At 46.1% G+C, this 15,618-nt stretch overlaps 1 protein-coding gene across 1 annotated transcript; it reads right to left on the bottom strand.

Moving 5' to 3' along the window:
* Window positions 1-4,571: 4,571 nt before the first annotated feature.
* LOC124061608 (ceramide kinase-like) lies at window positions 4,572-13,196 on the bottom strand. The gene is made up of 13 exons (XM_046393638.1): window positions 12,839-13,196; window positions 8,743-8,883; window positions 8,381-8,503; window positions 8,165-8,290; window positions 8,002-8,068; window positions 7,774-7,919; window positions 7,378-7,452; window positions 6,633-6,785; window positions 6,041-6,146; window positions 5,808-5,887; window positions 5,454-5,659; window positions 5,051-5,271; window positions 4,572-4,948 (listed from the first exon to the last, which is right to left on the bottom strand). Exons 1-13 carry the CDS (start codon window positions 12,972-12,974, stop codon window positions 4,861-4,863), a joined length of 1,668 nt encoding a protein of 555 aa, XP_046249594.1. The 5' UTR covers window positions 12,975-13,196; the 3' UTR covers window positions 4,572-4,860.
* Between the last annotated feature and the right edge of the window lie 2,422 nt (window positions 13,197-15,618).

Here is a 15,618-nt window from a genome sequence, read left to right as displayed (position 1 = left end):
ACAGAGAACCTGTCCCAGACTTCACCCGTGAGACGGAGAAGGTCTAGGTTTAGCTTAATAAAGGAAACAAGTTGATCTGATTGGCGGACAAGAAGCGAGACGAATTCAAACAAGAGAACCAACCAAAACAAAAAGCAACATAATGAGTTCATATTCTACATAATATGCTTTTACCATAAATAATACATTGACCTGTAGCCCTGAGTGGGAATGGAGGAGTATTTAACTGCTGTAAAACTGGACAGCAGGGCTGACAGGTCGAATAAATGTGTCATTTCCCCTGCGGTACAACTGAGACTTCATGTGTTGAGTTTGAGCCCGGGAAGCCAAACGCAAAATGAGGGGCTCCACTGGGAGACAGCACAAAAATGAACCAAACAAGGAGTGATGGCAGGAAATAAAAATTCACCACTCAAGGCAAGTCCTCAGGGACTTCCTGTTTGATATTAAAAAGTGAACGTCATCTGATTAAATAAATAAAATCATCACTGTGGACACGGAAGAGTTGAATATGTTTTTAATTCCTGGTAATGAAACAGCTACAGCAGAAAGTAAAGATCAGTTACAGCTCAGACTACAGCTGGAGGTCGACTGATCCACTAGATCACACTGCTCTCCTTCACCGAGCGACACTCCTCTGAGTGAAGCTGAAGAGTTTCAAGAATCACTTTCAACGTTTCAGCTTGCTTTTATATTTTAGAGATAACTAATTGGAAAGATAATTAGGACCATACTAAAAATAATCATTATCTGCAGTTATCCTTGATTCTACACATTCTATACGTTCTTAGCAAAATAGTGCACCTAGAACAGCAGTAGTAATGTTCTCGTGATTTGCAAGTCTGCCTTATAATCTAGATTTTTTTCCCAGATTTTCATGACAAAATCAGTTAATTTCAATGTTACCTCTGCAGTCGGTGGATTCACTAATGGGAGTGAAGCTAATTTGTTAGAAGACTTTGCGAAGACCTCCTGACATGCAAATCTTTGCTGCTGATCACATTCAAGCTGTCTCAGCAGTGTTGACCTTCGAGGGAATGGACGTTTGACAGTCCAAATATTGAAGACGCTCTCATATTAGCTCTGTGTCACCATTCAGTTTAATATAGCCTGGCTTTGCTGGAGTATAAACTGCTCCATAAAGACATGAAGCATAATCTGCATAATCTCTCACCCAGCAGTTCATGACAATAACAAGTTCTCCTCATTAACTGTGCATTAGTGTCCGCTTAGCAACATCGCTAGCTTGCAAACTGCTAACTAAAGCTAAACTATACTAAGCTTGTTGGTGAGTAAAAAACAAGAAGACCTCAAGTACCATCAGTACTTGGATACATGATGGTAGAAATACATCTTATGAATTAACTGTGAAGTCACTGTCCTGTTAATGACCATTTTAACAAGCTTGCTAACAGACACTCTTCTGCAATAACTCTTGTTGAATGAAAGGATGTACAATCCTGGGGCAAAAATGGAAAGCTTTAGGTTCAGCATGGTGTTAACACCCCAGTACAGAGAAAACTGAAATGAGCTACTGAGACTGACTGGAGCTAGCATGGTCCTGGCTTGCTAGTGTGTGCTGTTAGCTTGCCAGGCACAGTAGTTGACCCACTAGCCCAACGTGTGGTTGCTCATCACTAAGCCCTTTGCATTGCCTTTTCTTCATGAGGACATACACATGAATTTAGCTGTGCCATTTTGTGTTGAAAGCAGGGGTTTTTGCATCTGTACAATTTGTGAATGCAACATTAGCTTGCAGCAAGCCAGCTAGCTTGGCAGACAGCTATTCTTGCTGGAACAGGTTAGCTACTGATTGTTAGCAACTGAGCTGGGCTATTACAACTAGTTGGGATCAGCATGTTCCTTGCTAAATGGCATGATTGCATTAGCTCACCAGCTACAGTAGCTTGCCAAGTAGCTATTTACTACATCATCAAGCCTTCAGCACTGGTTACTTCACAAAAACATGCAAATTCATTTGTCATTTTTAGTTTTGACCAGGCACTAAATCTATGGTTGGTAAAGCACAAACACATTTAATAGTTACAGCTCGACAAATGTAGATAAATATGTGTATCTTCTAATTAAAAATCCACTTTTTCAGTCGACCTCTGTGTGCACAGGTTTAACACATTTGGTTTGTTGGTTGTTTTGGGGGAGTTACAATAAACATTCAGACTCTGATTGTAAATCAATACAACATCAAGAGACAAATCAACATGAGACAGACAGCAGAGCTAAAGATCTTCACAGGTTCCTACAACTGAAGTTGGTTCGCATCAGTTCAGTCAAGTCTGTATGGTCGCCAAGATTTCGAACCTGTGAAGACCTCCAGGCTGAGCTACAGCTGTCAGATACAGACCGACAGACAGCTACATCATTAAACCCAAGCTGGTATTTGGTCAGATTAGGATCGGGAGAAAGCTGAAAGCTGATTGGTTGGTGTTTTGGAGCACCGTATGCTGCTACTGGTTCCCTCCACTGTCAGTTTGAGTCCTGCTCAATGTCAGCAGAGTGGAAACAGGACTGCTGGACAACAAACAAACAACAAACAAACAGCATCTATAGGTTGACAGTCCAGTGCTGACATGTGACTTCCTGTGCGGTTCATCTCAGAGGTTAAAATGACAGAGCTTCGGGTGAATTAAACAGAGAAAAACATTTACAGATTAATTTTAATTACAGAGTCCCTTAGAAACTGCAATTTTTTTTAGAGATAATCTTGTTGTAGGGATTCAGCTTGTCCTGCTCGATGAGGTCAATCTAAAATCGTCTTGAGATCAGGACATTTGATCTGTGGACCAAAGTGTTGAACAGAATGACACCCTGTGACACCACCCTGAGGCTTAAGGAACACAATGGATCCTAACTATCAGTAACATCAGTAAAGATTGTGGGAAAAGGTGATGCTGCTACATGTGGACTGAATTTTGCAAAAAAGAACTTTAACCCTGTGGACACAGCGAGCAGCGGCTACGGCGAGCAGCGGCTACGGAGACAGTTAACATCAGGCTACGACATAATCAAAGATGTCAACTGTGATTTTTGGAAACTCAGAACCTATACTGATTCAAAATGGAAACAATTCCTGTGAACAGATGTTTGATATCAACACTGGACTTTACATTTCAACAAAATCAGGATTCATAAAACTTCAAATCAGTAACACAAGCCTTCCACTAATGCAATAAAATTTATAAGCATATAAACATTCAAAATCTATGAGTGCTCGGAGAGCCCCGTCCACGCTCCTGCTTGTTAGCATGCTACAGCTTAGGCTAATGGGAACGTCATTAGTTTTGCAAGGAATTAGTCTGAAACCAAAGCACTGGACAAAACAAAAATAAATGTTGACCTGATGATGGCGATCATCAGTTATCACAATTGATCCTGAGAGCAACATGGACGTCTGTGCGGTCACCCGGGGTGTCCTGACCCTCAGGTTGGAAACGACTGCTTTAGGTTTCATGATGGCTTTAGTTGTATGTGAATCTTATTGATTTGTGGAAGGTTCAGGTGACTACTGTGAGGTTTTAGGAAACGAGACGAGTTCAGATCCTCACGTCTCACTGAGAGTGAGCTGAAGTTACAGGACATCGGCACAGTTTGGGTTAAACATCACTGGTGTTAAAGCAGTACTCCTCCTTCTCTTGTGTACTTTGATAACTTGATTTGTGTTCTGCGTTTACTGCGACTGAGTTCATTTGCATATCAAGCAGAAATGGAAGATTAAAAACATGCATATGTGCGCTGCTCAGCCACGACCAGTTTGACCGACACAAAAATTTGCTTACCTAAAATTGAAATCTGAGATTTGTTGTTTTTTTGTTTTGGGAATTGAAAATTAAAAAAACAATTAGATATATATAGATAGATCAGACACTGTTAGAACTGAGCTCAGGTCTTCCTGAGAAACGACAGACATAAACGCTGACTGGAATGGACCTGTTTGAGGAACAGAAAGTAACACAAACCTTCACACAGCTGAGAGACGCTTCAGCAGCGGAAAATAAACCTCCTGTCAGCGTTGTTTTTGCAGGGGATTCGCCTGAACCTGAACCTGGCCCCTAGTGATCACATCAGCCCAGGACTGGCAGGTGTCTGGCCTCCTTCAAACGTGTAACAGATCAGATCCAATGCCTAATACTAAATTCTGAGTATTTAAAAGAGTTTAAACTATTTTAAAAAGTGCAAATAAGCTATCATTTATGTAACAATTTGTAATCTACTTGTAAGCTGAATAAATACAGGAACTCTCAGTCTCTTCTGATCAGCAGCAGGGCTGTAGTCCAGTCAAAACGGCAACAAGACGGAGACGAGTCCGAGTCATGACAAGTCAAGTCCGTCCTGCAGGCAGCGACACGAGGCTTTGACGTTAACCACCTACGTCAGCTTTTGTCTGTGTGCACATTGTGTTACTGTAACAGGCGATTTGTGACGTCAATGTAACGAGATTATTAAGTCATGACATGAAAATCAGGGGGAAAATCATCATCACTTTCACAACTGCAATTCAATATTCAAACAAATCAGGTGCCAGACACCCGGCAACACCTGGCAACACCTGGCAACAGCTGGCAACAGCTGGCAACAGCTTCAGCCAGAACACACGTGGAGGGTGAAGCCTCACTCTCCAGTTCAGTTTCCTGATTATTACCTAAACTATCAACTGGACCCAGAGAGTAAAGTCTCATTCTCTGTGCTCTGACGATCACTGCGGGGTGAAAGCACAAGTCATCGAGTGAGTCTCCTGGCGAAGGACGTGATGAGCGACACATGATGGCGGCGGCGGCAGCGATGATGTCAGAAGAGGCAAAGCGACAACCTCAGTGTTTGACAGGGAGCGACTGGGGCATGAATCTATATTGCACAGGGGTTGGTGAGATCTTCGAACACCGTCGGTTCTTCGATCCCTCGTGCAAACAGTTTGATCAACTGGCAGTGCACTCTGTGGAAAAATGACCACAGAAAAGGTTTTTAAAGAACCCTCAAACAGGGTTAAACTAAACGACAGTACAAACAAAAAAGAACTGCCAAAGGGTTGTGGTACCTGACGTCGATGGCTGTGTGGTTCAGGATCTCGCCGTCGCAGTTCCAGCTGCTGTAGGCGGGGGTGCAGCCGCAAGCCGGATGGTCCCGACAGATCTGGCTGAAGATCTGCCGTTTGCCGCTCTCCCGCAGGTCCAGCTCCAGGTCCGAGTCGCTCTGGCAGTGACGTGGTGTGAAGCGGAAACGCCGCACCCGGTGGACCTCGACGAAAGTCAGGTCAAACTGGACAAACAGGGCAGGGAAGAAGAAGGAGACAGTGAGGGAGGTCTGCACGAGGGCAGGAGTAACTGCACCGGATGTTTGGGATCTGGACCAAATCAGTGTTTGATTTGTCCAAAGAGAACCGAGTCTTTCCAGAGGTTTCACTTTTTTATTACGGTTTACTACGAATGCTGATTTATCACCTGGTCGTCCTTGCTGGTGTGTCGGAGGAGGTGCCTCAGGAAGTCGAAGCGGGAACACTTTCGGACCAGGATGAGGTCGGTGGTGCCGTCGGCCAGGTGAGCAGCAGGTGAGAGGCCTTTGGGGCTGCGAGGACAAGCACAGCTCATACTGGCAGCGTTTATAGCCAAGAACTTCCCTCGGATTGTCCTCCACGCACCGTCGCTCTCTGGACACAAAACCCCAAGCGTGGAGACGAACAACAGTCAAGGAATCCGTCTTAAAATAATCCGCACACTGTAATGTAACACACTGAACACAAGCTCAGTGATTTTCAGTGAACAGTGAAGCTCCAGGTGAGGAGCTGCTGGACTCACCGCCCTCCGAGGCCTCGTCCATCTCGTACCTCTCGGCTCTCTCTGAAAGTAGCTGCCCGTTGTGCTGACAAACCACACAGCTGGAAATTTACAGACGCACCAAAGTTACGCTGATAAACTTAACATATTTTCTCAGCTGATCTAAACATGAACAGAATGAAACTGCTGCAGCTTGCTGTAATAAGCTAAACACATTCACATCGAGGGTTTCATGGATACAGCATCTCGCTCACCCGGATCGACACCTGGCGGCGTCACGCGGCGTTCCCACGGTGCCTCTGGCCGGCAGGTAGGACACTGTTCCCTCGTAGTAATGATGGGTCAGGAACATCTTCACACCTGACAGAGTCAGAGCACCGGCATGAAAGGAAACTTCTCTGCTCATTTCACCTGGTTACACGGTCATAGCTGCTGCTGCACTGCTACAGCCTGGCCCATCCCGCACTGCGCTCTGCTGGTTGTGTTCCTGTATGTTCCTCGTCTTTTGTGTTTTGTTTTTATTTGTAAGGTTCAGGACGAATCCGGAAAAGGACGCCTCTGCATACGTATTGCTTGACGACAAACCTGAACGTGAAAAGTGGCTTTTTGTGCCACAGACAAAATGTGCTTGACTGAAAAACCTCACTGCTCTTCAGTTTTTAGACAAAAAATTAATTATACTTTGATTTACAGTTGACATTATGTAACTATGATATTCAGTAAGACAAAAGAATTGATAGTTAAAGTCGCAGAGATGTTTTTTCTGCGTTTGGTCTACAGGAGGCGCCGTTCACTACTAAACAACATAACGACCATCGCAGACTGAACACACGAATGTATTTCTACCTGAGAGGTCGTATCTGGCCGGTCCCATCCATCTCTTCCTCTCACTGTCAGTCAGCACGTCGCCATAGAAACCGTATCCCAGCAGGGAGACGGAGTATCGCAGGAAGGTGTTGTTGTGGTGAACCGAGCACACGTCCATCGGCTGAGAGTCTCCTGAACGCACACACGAACACACGGTCAACACACCAAGCTGCAGTCATTCTGTGTGCATGTTTACCTCCACCTGCTGCACTCGCACAGCTCCAGCTTCCACCCGTCCTTTAACTGTCTACCCCTCCTGGACTAATCAGCCCAACCCGAGGGAGTAAGGAAGCTAAAGCATGGCTAAGTGTGCATTCGGCCTTTCTCAGAGGGCCTCCGGCTGTGCGTGTCAGAGACTGTTTTCCTGAGAGGACACTAGATGGCAGCAGGAACTCTTGGAAAGTCATGAGCATCGGTGGATTTTCATTAAAGTCGGTGCGACCGCATTGAGGACAAACTGGACGGTGAAGAGAACATTTAGCGACATTATGATCCCGAGATAAGAGGCAAAAGGCAACACTTATTGCTGAATTGGATTTGGATTGGATCTTCATCCCGTGACCTTCATGAGCCTTTTGACACAAAAGCTGTCAAATTTCATCAGCGCAGAACAAAAGTCGTCCTCTGATTTCTGATCACTTTAATTAATTCTTTTTTCTTTCCTGTGTTAAAAAACCTGTCTGGCACTGAAAGGACCCGTGCTGTGTGTGATCATGTGACTGACCCACAATGATGTGCAGCGCAGAGGTCACGGGGTCGTTGGTGCCCACGGTGGCGAAGCAGATGCAGTCAGTTGAACCTGAAACAAACGAACAAGCAGGTGAAGCTTGACAAAAGGCCAAACTCACCACAACAGTGACGAGAAGCAAAAAGCACACAAATAAAACAGAACAAACTGGGAGACGAGGCCACAGTCGGTACGTGGATTTATACCCTGGTAACAGAGAATCCTGCCCTCTGATTGGCTTAAAATGTTCACCTCAAACAGAGCTCAGGTCAACAGTTTAAGCTCCGTTCTAAATGAGGGTCAGTCAAACCTCCTCACGGACACCTACGACCTGCTCAGGGGTTCTTCAGGCTCTGCTGGATTCCAGTCAGCTCAGCGTTTAGTGTTTCTGACCTGCAGGAATGATTCCGATGCGCAGCGAGCAGGGAAGAAGAGTTTCATCCAGACAGTTCGGATCCACGCCACCATCGATCTGCGTCCTCCAGATAAGGCCGTGGATGATCTCGCTGAACATGCCGTCGCCCCCGACACACACCACCCTGAGCCGAGGTCAAAGTCGGCCGTTAGCAGGCGCTTAAAACTCTGAGAGTGACGAAACTGAACAGACGAAATGACGCTCACCCGTCAAACTTCTTCAGCTCCGCCTCCGTCCTCAGGTGATCCCTTGCATAATTGGCGCACTCCGTCACTACGGCAACAAAGACACACACACACAAGGTGTTTTACGTGTGTAATCCCTCACACAGGAAGTCCGACAACAGAAAGCGAGTGACGCAGGATGTACCGATGACGTGCGTGGAGATGCCTGCCAGGGCGAACAGCGGTGCCACCTTCTGCTCGTAGATGCGTTTGCCCTGTCGCTTCCCGCCATACGGGTTGATGTAGACCAGCAGGTGTTTGGGTCTGTCGGCTGCAGGAAACAACAGCAAAGTTACCGAGAGTTTCCGGCAACCGTCACAGGTGTGTTGGTCGGTGTGTGCGTGTTGGTGTGAAGTCATACCGACGGCGGCGAGCTGCTCTCTGATGCTGCTGACCCAGCGCTGACACAGCGCCTCATCTGGACACGTGAAGGTGACCTCAGCACGCCGCCAGCGGTGCTGCCGACACCTCTCCACGTAAAACACTGAAACAGAAAGCCGACACACGCGCACAAAGCGCACGTGTGTCAATACTGACCGTCTAATGATTCCTGAGGTTTTTCCACAAGTGTTTGTTTTGCTTTCAGGTGCTTTTTAGAATTTTTTGAAATACTTTTTTCTCCACAGGGTACAATAACGAGCATCAGCAACATTTATATTTTATATTTTTATATGTTTTAGCTGTGTTTTTGTTTGTTCATTGTGCGTTTCCAGATGTTTTTACCTGTGAAGGCCTGCCTGCAGTCCTTCGCTTCTCTCTCTTTGATCTTTTTCCAGCTGCCATCGTCTCTTTGTCTGCTGCTGCTCTCATCCTCTTCCTCTCTGACGGAGATGATCTCTGACACTGACACGCTGTGACACACACCTGACACCACACACACACACACACACACACACACACAGTTTGTTAGCTGTTCATCACAGGTTTCAGAGCTTCCCTGCAGCACATGAATGCATCATCTGAGAGTTGGTTGACTTTCAGTTCCAGGAATGAGGTCAGTGCAACTCCCATAAACAGCAAATTTAAGGTGATATTTATAGAAAAGAACTGAATGTTGGTTTTAAATGACTCATCTGAGCTGAACTGAAACCAGCTCCAGACACAGGAAACCTCATCCAAAATCACAAGGACGTCTGTAACCTCTGCAGGCCTCCGATTTGCTTGCTCTCACACAGATCCAACGTCTTGCTCAACGACACGCTGACTTGGCGCGTGGACGTGGAGGACCCGGGAATCGAACCGCAAACCCTGAGCGCGTTCATCACTCAATCCAATGCCCTTTACTCTATTCCAACTACTACCGTTATCATTAAAGGATGTGACAGTAAACCGCTGGGGGAGACGGGGGAGATGAGAAGATCAGCAGATTTACATTTGTCATCACTTCAGTGCCAAGTGTTAAGTTTATCAGCTGCAGGTTCATCAGTTCGCAACACAAGTCGTCCACTTCACGGCATCACAGGTAAGCGGAGGTCATGTGACAGGCAGGTACCTCAAAGCAGCCTAATGCCTGAGCAAAGAGAGGTCACATGACCACATACGACAGTCCGACTGGCTTTTCAAGGTGCCGCATGAGCTCCTCTTGGTCTGACAGGACCACTGAGCTCATCTGACTGTTTTATTCTGTGCTTCAGTTTAATGCAGAACCGAGTTATGTGCCGGAACGACGCGAAGCTACACGACAACGCTTCACCTGCTGCTCACTGACCTGGGAGCTGTAGTTTTCTTCAGCTATAGCCACGTCAGGTGAGTTAGCTGTGCGGCTAACATAGCTGACTGAAGTCTGCCTGGACGACAGCCGAAAGACGTTTTGCGATGCTAAACGAGGCAGCTAAGCTCGTCTCCGCTCAGTAAAAGAGACAACCTTGAATTCAGAAGGTGAGAAATGTATTTTTCTGCTTAGTAAGGAAAATCTGCAAGAACATTTCCCTTTTGACATTTTGTGAGCTTGTGTTGCTTCCTCATCAGGCTTTAACAGAGATGTTAAACATTAAGAGAACTCGTGAAACTCGGCGAACTCGCTGCTCGTCTACGTCACTCAGCTGGAACTACGAGGGGGGCTGCTGGACTATCGCCTCTAGTGGTACAAAGCGGTATTACAGCCAGGATGGACCGGGGCTAGCTGGTTAGCATGCTAACTGCAGAAGACAGAAACGTCTCTGACGTAATGCCAGCACTGTTGTTTCTTCGCTTCACTTTTCTTTGTTAGTTCATTTTTTTTAAATGTTTTAAAGTGAAATTACGGTGACGTCGTACAAACTGCACCTTGAACACACGGACAGGTCTGATATCCACCTGAACGTCTCACTCACACAAACAGGCGGATATTAGTGTTACATTATTCCTGGGAAAAAATAAACAACACTGTATTGAAGAGCCGCAGCACATTAATCTACAACGTGAACAAACTACAGCAGAGTTAGTGAAACTACTGAGCCGAACTACACGGCAGACACTGAACCAGGAGCAGCGAGGAGGGCAGCATGTTTCTGCTGGATTTGATGCCGATGGAAAACGAGCACCACTCACTTCTCTGAAAACACGAGTTTTATTCCAAAATGTGACTTTTGACTGATCTTCACTGAAACAAAGACTCATTAATGGAATTCCAACTAGTAGACTGACAGACGTCTGGAATTAAGATAATAAGTCCACTTTCTTTTTTTAGGGTTTAAGTTTTTAAGATTCCTGATGAAAATCCAGAAGTTTTTAATTTTCTTTCGTTCTGATTTTTTAAATGATTTTGCATCATTTTGGAACACAACTGCAGGTTCCGTTTGGGAACACACAAGCTGATCTGAGAGCTCCAGCCATCAAACACAGAAACATGTTCTAACAGCAGCACCACAGTCACTAAACCTGCAGTCAGCCGGCGCAGGAGGCCCACTGCATCATGGGAGAAAAACCTCCTACCTGAGTCCAGTCGGCGAGGGAACGAAGGAACACAAAACCCTGCAGGAGAACCACACAGTTACCAAACACTCCCCAGAGCAGAGTTCACCCCACAAACCGACCCAAACCAAACATCATTCAGTGTTTCAGGCCTGCAGAGGCCTCGCAGTACCGAGTCCCAAAACTGACAAAAGGCTCCAAAAGATAATCAGAACAATACAATGAGCACAGTTATTTATTAAAACAAGCGGAAAAGAAAACGACTTCATAAGCTAAATTTTACCCCATTTTCACTTTAGAGCTCCGTGTAGGTTCCCCGCTCAACTCTTAGAGCTGCCACAATCAGTCGATTAATCAATTTGTTGACTGAAAAAACATTGCTGCCAACCATATGCTGATAATAAATCAATTCCAACATTTTTAAAGCAAAAAACATTTGCTAAAGGACAGAAAAACAAAAGACGTACAGCAAAAAAAAAAACAAACTTATCTTAAAACTAAATCCTGAGTCTTGTGACAGTGTTGTGTGAGTGAGTACAATCCACCTCATCATTATCTAGAAATACTGTTTCTGTGATGAGGTTATGGTTTTGTGTCGCCGGCACACTTCAAACTGTCCCAGCTGATGTGAGACTTTTATTGTTACCAGCCTAAAATACGAACTGCTGATCGAACTACAGCGTACACCTTGAGCCTTGAGCGCTTTTTAAACTGAGTTAATGTTATGAAAGAAGCGTCAGCAGACTGAAAGCAGGTCAGACATTAAAGATTCACACGTAAAACACACACACACACACACACACTGCTGTCAGCGTGACAACAGAAACACAAAAGGAAGTGGATGACAAACTGTGACCAGCTCAGACACTGACTCAGAGGAGATGACGAGTCAGGAGCTTCGACCTGCTGACATCCAACGCCATCAGAGGGATTTCAGGTTGGTTCTTCATGAGCTGACTGACAGCGTTGGAAAGAACCTGAAACTTTCCCACTTCATTAAAGATGAGTTCCTGCGTCAGCTTTCGGGTACAACCTGAAAGGAGAGACATGGACTACAACTCCCAATGTGCATTTCAGCAAGAAACGTCCAATCACGGGGCCTCAAATTCTGTCCTTTCTACAGTGTAATCTTTACCTGCAGAAGGTCACCATCTGACTCTGGATCAGTTCAGCTGAAGCAGCCTGCAGTCAGTAGGCAGGTCAGGGCTGAACTGAAACCTTCCTGCAGGTTTTTGAATATTCAAAACTTATCCTGAACGCAGCGCACCTGTCTGACTGAGGACACACGGACAGGTGAAGGTCTACTGATGAGGAACACCTCCGTGCTCTACGAATTCTACAGATTCTTGTCGGTATATTATTACTAGACATTCAGCAGCATCTCAAAAGCTCTGCAGATGATTGGAGTGGACACACTTGTTGCAGAGGACGCTGCTGGAGGTGACACGTGTCCAGTAACGTAAAGTTAGTCCTCTACATGTAAAATTAAGAGCAAAACGTCCCGTGAGCAGCTCACGTGAGAGGAGCGCAGAGAACTCCGACACTAATGTGCAGTTTACTTCGTCAAACACACTTTTCTCTGCGGGTGTAAAATCCAGCAGAAAATACACGAGGTTTGGTTGGTGCGGACTCCTGCTGCTGCAGCCTCACTTTGAGCCCCACATATTGTGTCACACTGGATGTTATGTGTTATGTAACCGGATATATCAAGTCTCACAGCGCGGACGACTACTTCGTGATCCGTTCTGTATATCAACGTGTGACTTATCTACACGTCCAAACACCGTCTGAGAGTCCAACATGTCCTCTCGATGTCCTTTGTTTATCGCACAGGATGTCGCGGTGGGTTCAAGGCCGGCCGACAGACAGACAGACAGACGGAGTTAACGATACGTACACACAGACAGACACGTTATGCGGCTCTTACTGGGTCTAAACGGATGGTACACCGGGCTGGAGATCCGTCTCTTCCAGGTGAGCAGGGACCGGCTCAGGCTCACATCGTACGCGGTGTTTCTGACGCGGAGCTCGGACAGCAGCAGTTGCCTTCCCGGTCTCTCCATCTGCGCCTGTCCGTCCTGCTCTGTCCTTCAGCCGGCTGAAGAGGCAGCGGCAGTCCCGGGACGGTTACCTGCGGCAGGGCATGTTCTGTCTGTGTGTCCGGAGAGGCTCCAAACCCCCAAAAACTGACGGTCAACCGACAGGACTAACGGTAAGAATGCGACCGTGTAGCGGATTCCAGCTCGGGATGTTTTCCTGACAGATAGCGGTTTCTTACCGGAAGTGGGAGGAGCTCCATTCTGCTGCTGCATTCAATGACTGCCAGAAAACTCCGTCTGTTCTATGTTTCGTAAATCACCTTTTTTGTTTTTTTAAGTTCCTGGCATTCAAACCTTTCGGTATGGTAATAACCTTTTGAAAAATAAACAACTAAATAAAAAATTAAATTTAAATTTAAATTGTTTTTATCCGGATATCGTTTCTTCGTTATACTGATGGAAAACATGTTTTTTAAGCGGTTCTGTCTACTTAGGAGTCTTTAAAGGTCTGGATTTACCCAAATTCTGACTTGGATCTCACGAATTTGACTTTTTTACTATATTTTATTTTATTACACATGACTTCATCAAGTGCACAAACCTGTAAAGCCTGTCATCAGTTATGTTTTGTAAATAAAACACTGAAAATTTTAAAGCTCAAACGTGACATGTTTATTGATAATACTGAAAAGGAAACAGTTTGATGTGAATAAATTATCAATAAATGTCTGCAAAACATTTTTTTTTTTTTGGAGTTGAAAAAAGGATGATCAAATCACATCTACAGGTGGAGTGGACATTAATTAATGTCCAGCTTTTACATTAGTGAGGGGCAGTCGTGGATCAGCGGTTAGGGTGTCGGACCCGTAACCGGTGGATCGCTGGTTCGATTCCCCGTCCCGGTGTCCATGGCTGAGGTACCCTTGAGCAAGGTACCTAACCCCCACTGCTCCCCGGGCGCTGCACGCGGTCAGTTTGCTGTGTGTGTGTGCACGTCACTTGGGTGGGTTAAATGCAGAGCACAAATTTCGTTGGAGTGAGTTCCCTCCAATGACAAAATATGTCACTTTAATCTTTAATCTGAGAGGAGATGGTGTAGTCAGCTGTTCAGGGCCAGCTGTCCCCTCCTTCTCGAGTCCTGTTTCCTGTCGGGATGTTAGAGTGTTAAAGCCTTCAGCAGCTGCAGCTCACAGGTGGACGCCTGCAGGAAGCTCAGACAAAAGCATGAAGTAACTGGAAGAGCAAATTCTGACTTTACTGCTCAGAAACTCATCCGATCCTCACGAAAACTGGCTGATGTTGATGAGGGACTTCAGAGCTCCTCAGACCTTCTGATCAGTTCTCAGTCAAAGTCTAAAGGTGGCAGAGGCTTTTTCTGTTTAATCACACCGTGGAGCAGCTAATCCTCACTGTCTGACATCAGCACTGTGCTGGACTTCAGACGGTGTGGACGAGTCCTTTAAGTCCCGTCTTTCACACCTTCAGTCTCCTCGACCAGTTTTCCAGGATGTTCTCCAGCTCGTCAGTGCAGTGTCAGGGCCAGCAGGGGGCGCCGCAGCTGCACACAGTACTCTGACAGTACTTCTGTGTCACATTTCATTCCCAGTAAAATTTCACCTGGATTTATGGTTTTAACCTTCACTCCAGGAGTCAGGGAAGTCATTGAAAGGCTTGTCAGAGAATCCAGATTTCAGCTTGAAGAAGCAGCTTTTTATTTCAAACCTGTTGTTGATTTGTGTCTCAGCAGCAGATCATCTAAACTGAGATTAATTTAAGCTCAGACTCTCAGGGAACTCTGTGTGTCTGCATTATTGGACATGTGATTTTGTCTAAAGTGAGATGACAAAACTCTTGACATTCAGTCCGTTTCGTTTCACTGTCCTGATGGCGACTTCTAAACAAACTAATTTGTTTTCCACATGAGTTTGCCTTTAGTTTTCTGAACTGGATCTCTGAGGTAACTTACAGTCAATAATGACAAAATAAAACAGAAACATTAAGTTTGTCGAGTTTTCACTGAAGGCTTTTATTGTGAAGTTTCTGTCTGACGACCCCGTCCCCTCTCGGTTTCAGGCCACGTTGCCAGCAGTGCTCCTCTCCTCCCCCGAGACTCGGAGCGCAGAGATGGATGAATCCGACAGGAGGCTCCTCTCCGGCCCGTGATGGATGCTGCTGCCTCCGCCGCTCAGGCCGCGGCGAGCAAACGAGGTGGCTCAATGGTGAGGAGGGTGAAGGTCAGGGTTATATATAGAAAACAGATTAGGAGCCCTTTGCCCCCCCCCCCTCGCCGTGATGCACGATGACAGCCGCTCCAGCTGCGTCCACTCAGGTGATGTCAGCTAAAATGGACGACGGGCGACGAGGCGGAGCAGCTGTCCCAGCGCAGCACCAAGACCCCACCGAGCGGCCGGTGCTCACCACAGCCTGAGGAGCAGAAGTACAGGACCCGACACCGGACAGCTCAGACCGAAGGTCAAAGGTCGGAGCACGTTAATGCAGTCCAGGCCTTCAAGGCCCCTCAGAGCAAAACATTTTAGAGCTCAAAGCAGACGCTGAAGCTGAGGCAGACGAGAGGAATCACAAAACTCTGCAGACGATCATGAACGCATGCGCGCGCACACACACACGATATGGAGAATCATTTGACTGCATTTTAATGGTTAACTAA

The sequence above is a fragment of the Scatophagus argus genome, chromosome 7 (genome assembly GCF_020382885.2).
Source record: "Scatophagus argus isolate fScaArg1 chromosome 7, fScaArg1.pri, whole genome shotgun sequence".
Classification (NCBI taxonomy): Eukaryota; Metazoa; Chordata; class Actinopteri; family Scatophagidae; genus Scatophagus; species Scatophagus argus.
This window is presented reverse-complemented; position numbering and strand designations above follow the sequence as displayed.

What these genes read in the sequence shown, in the direction of transcription:
- LOC124061608 (XM_046393638.1), bottom strand. Translation starts at nt 12,974, where the DNA reads ATGGAGAGACCGGGAAGGCAACTGCTGCTGTCCGAGCTCCGCGTCAGA. An exon ending in CTGCAGGCAGGCCTTCACAG is followed by an intron (nt 8,504 to 8,742) that starts GTAAAAACATCT and finishes TTTCTGTTTCAG; the next exon opens with TGTTTTACGTGGAGAGGTGT. An exon ending in ACACCAGCAAGGACGACCAG is followed by an intron (nt 5,272 to 5,453) that starts GTGATAAATCAG and finishes CTGTTTGTCCAG; the next exon opens with TTTGACCTGACTTTCGTCGA.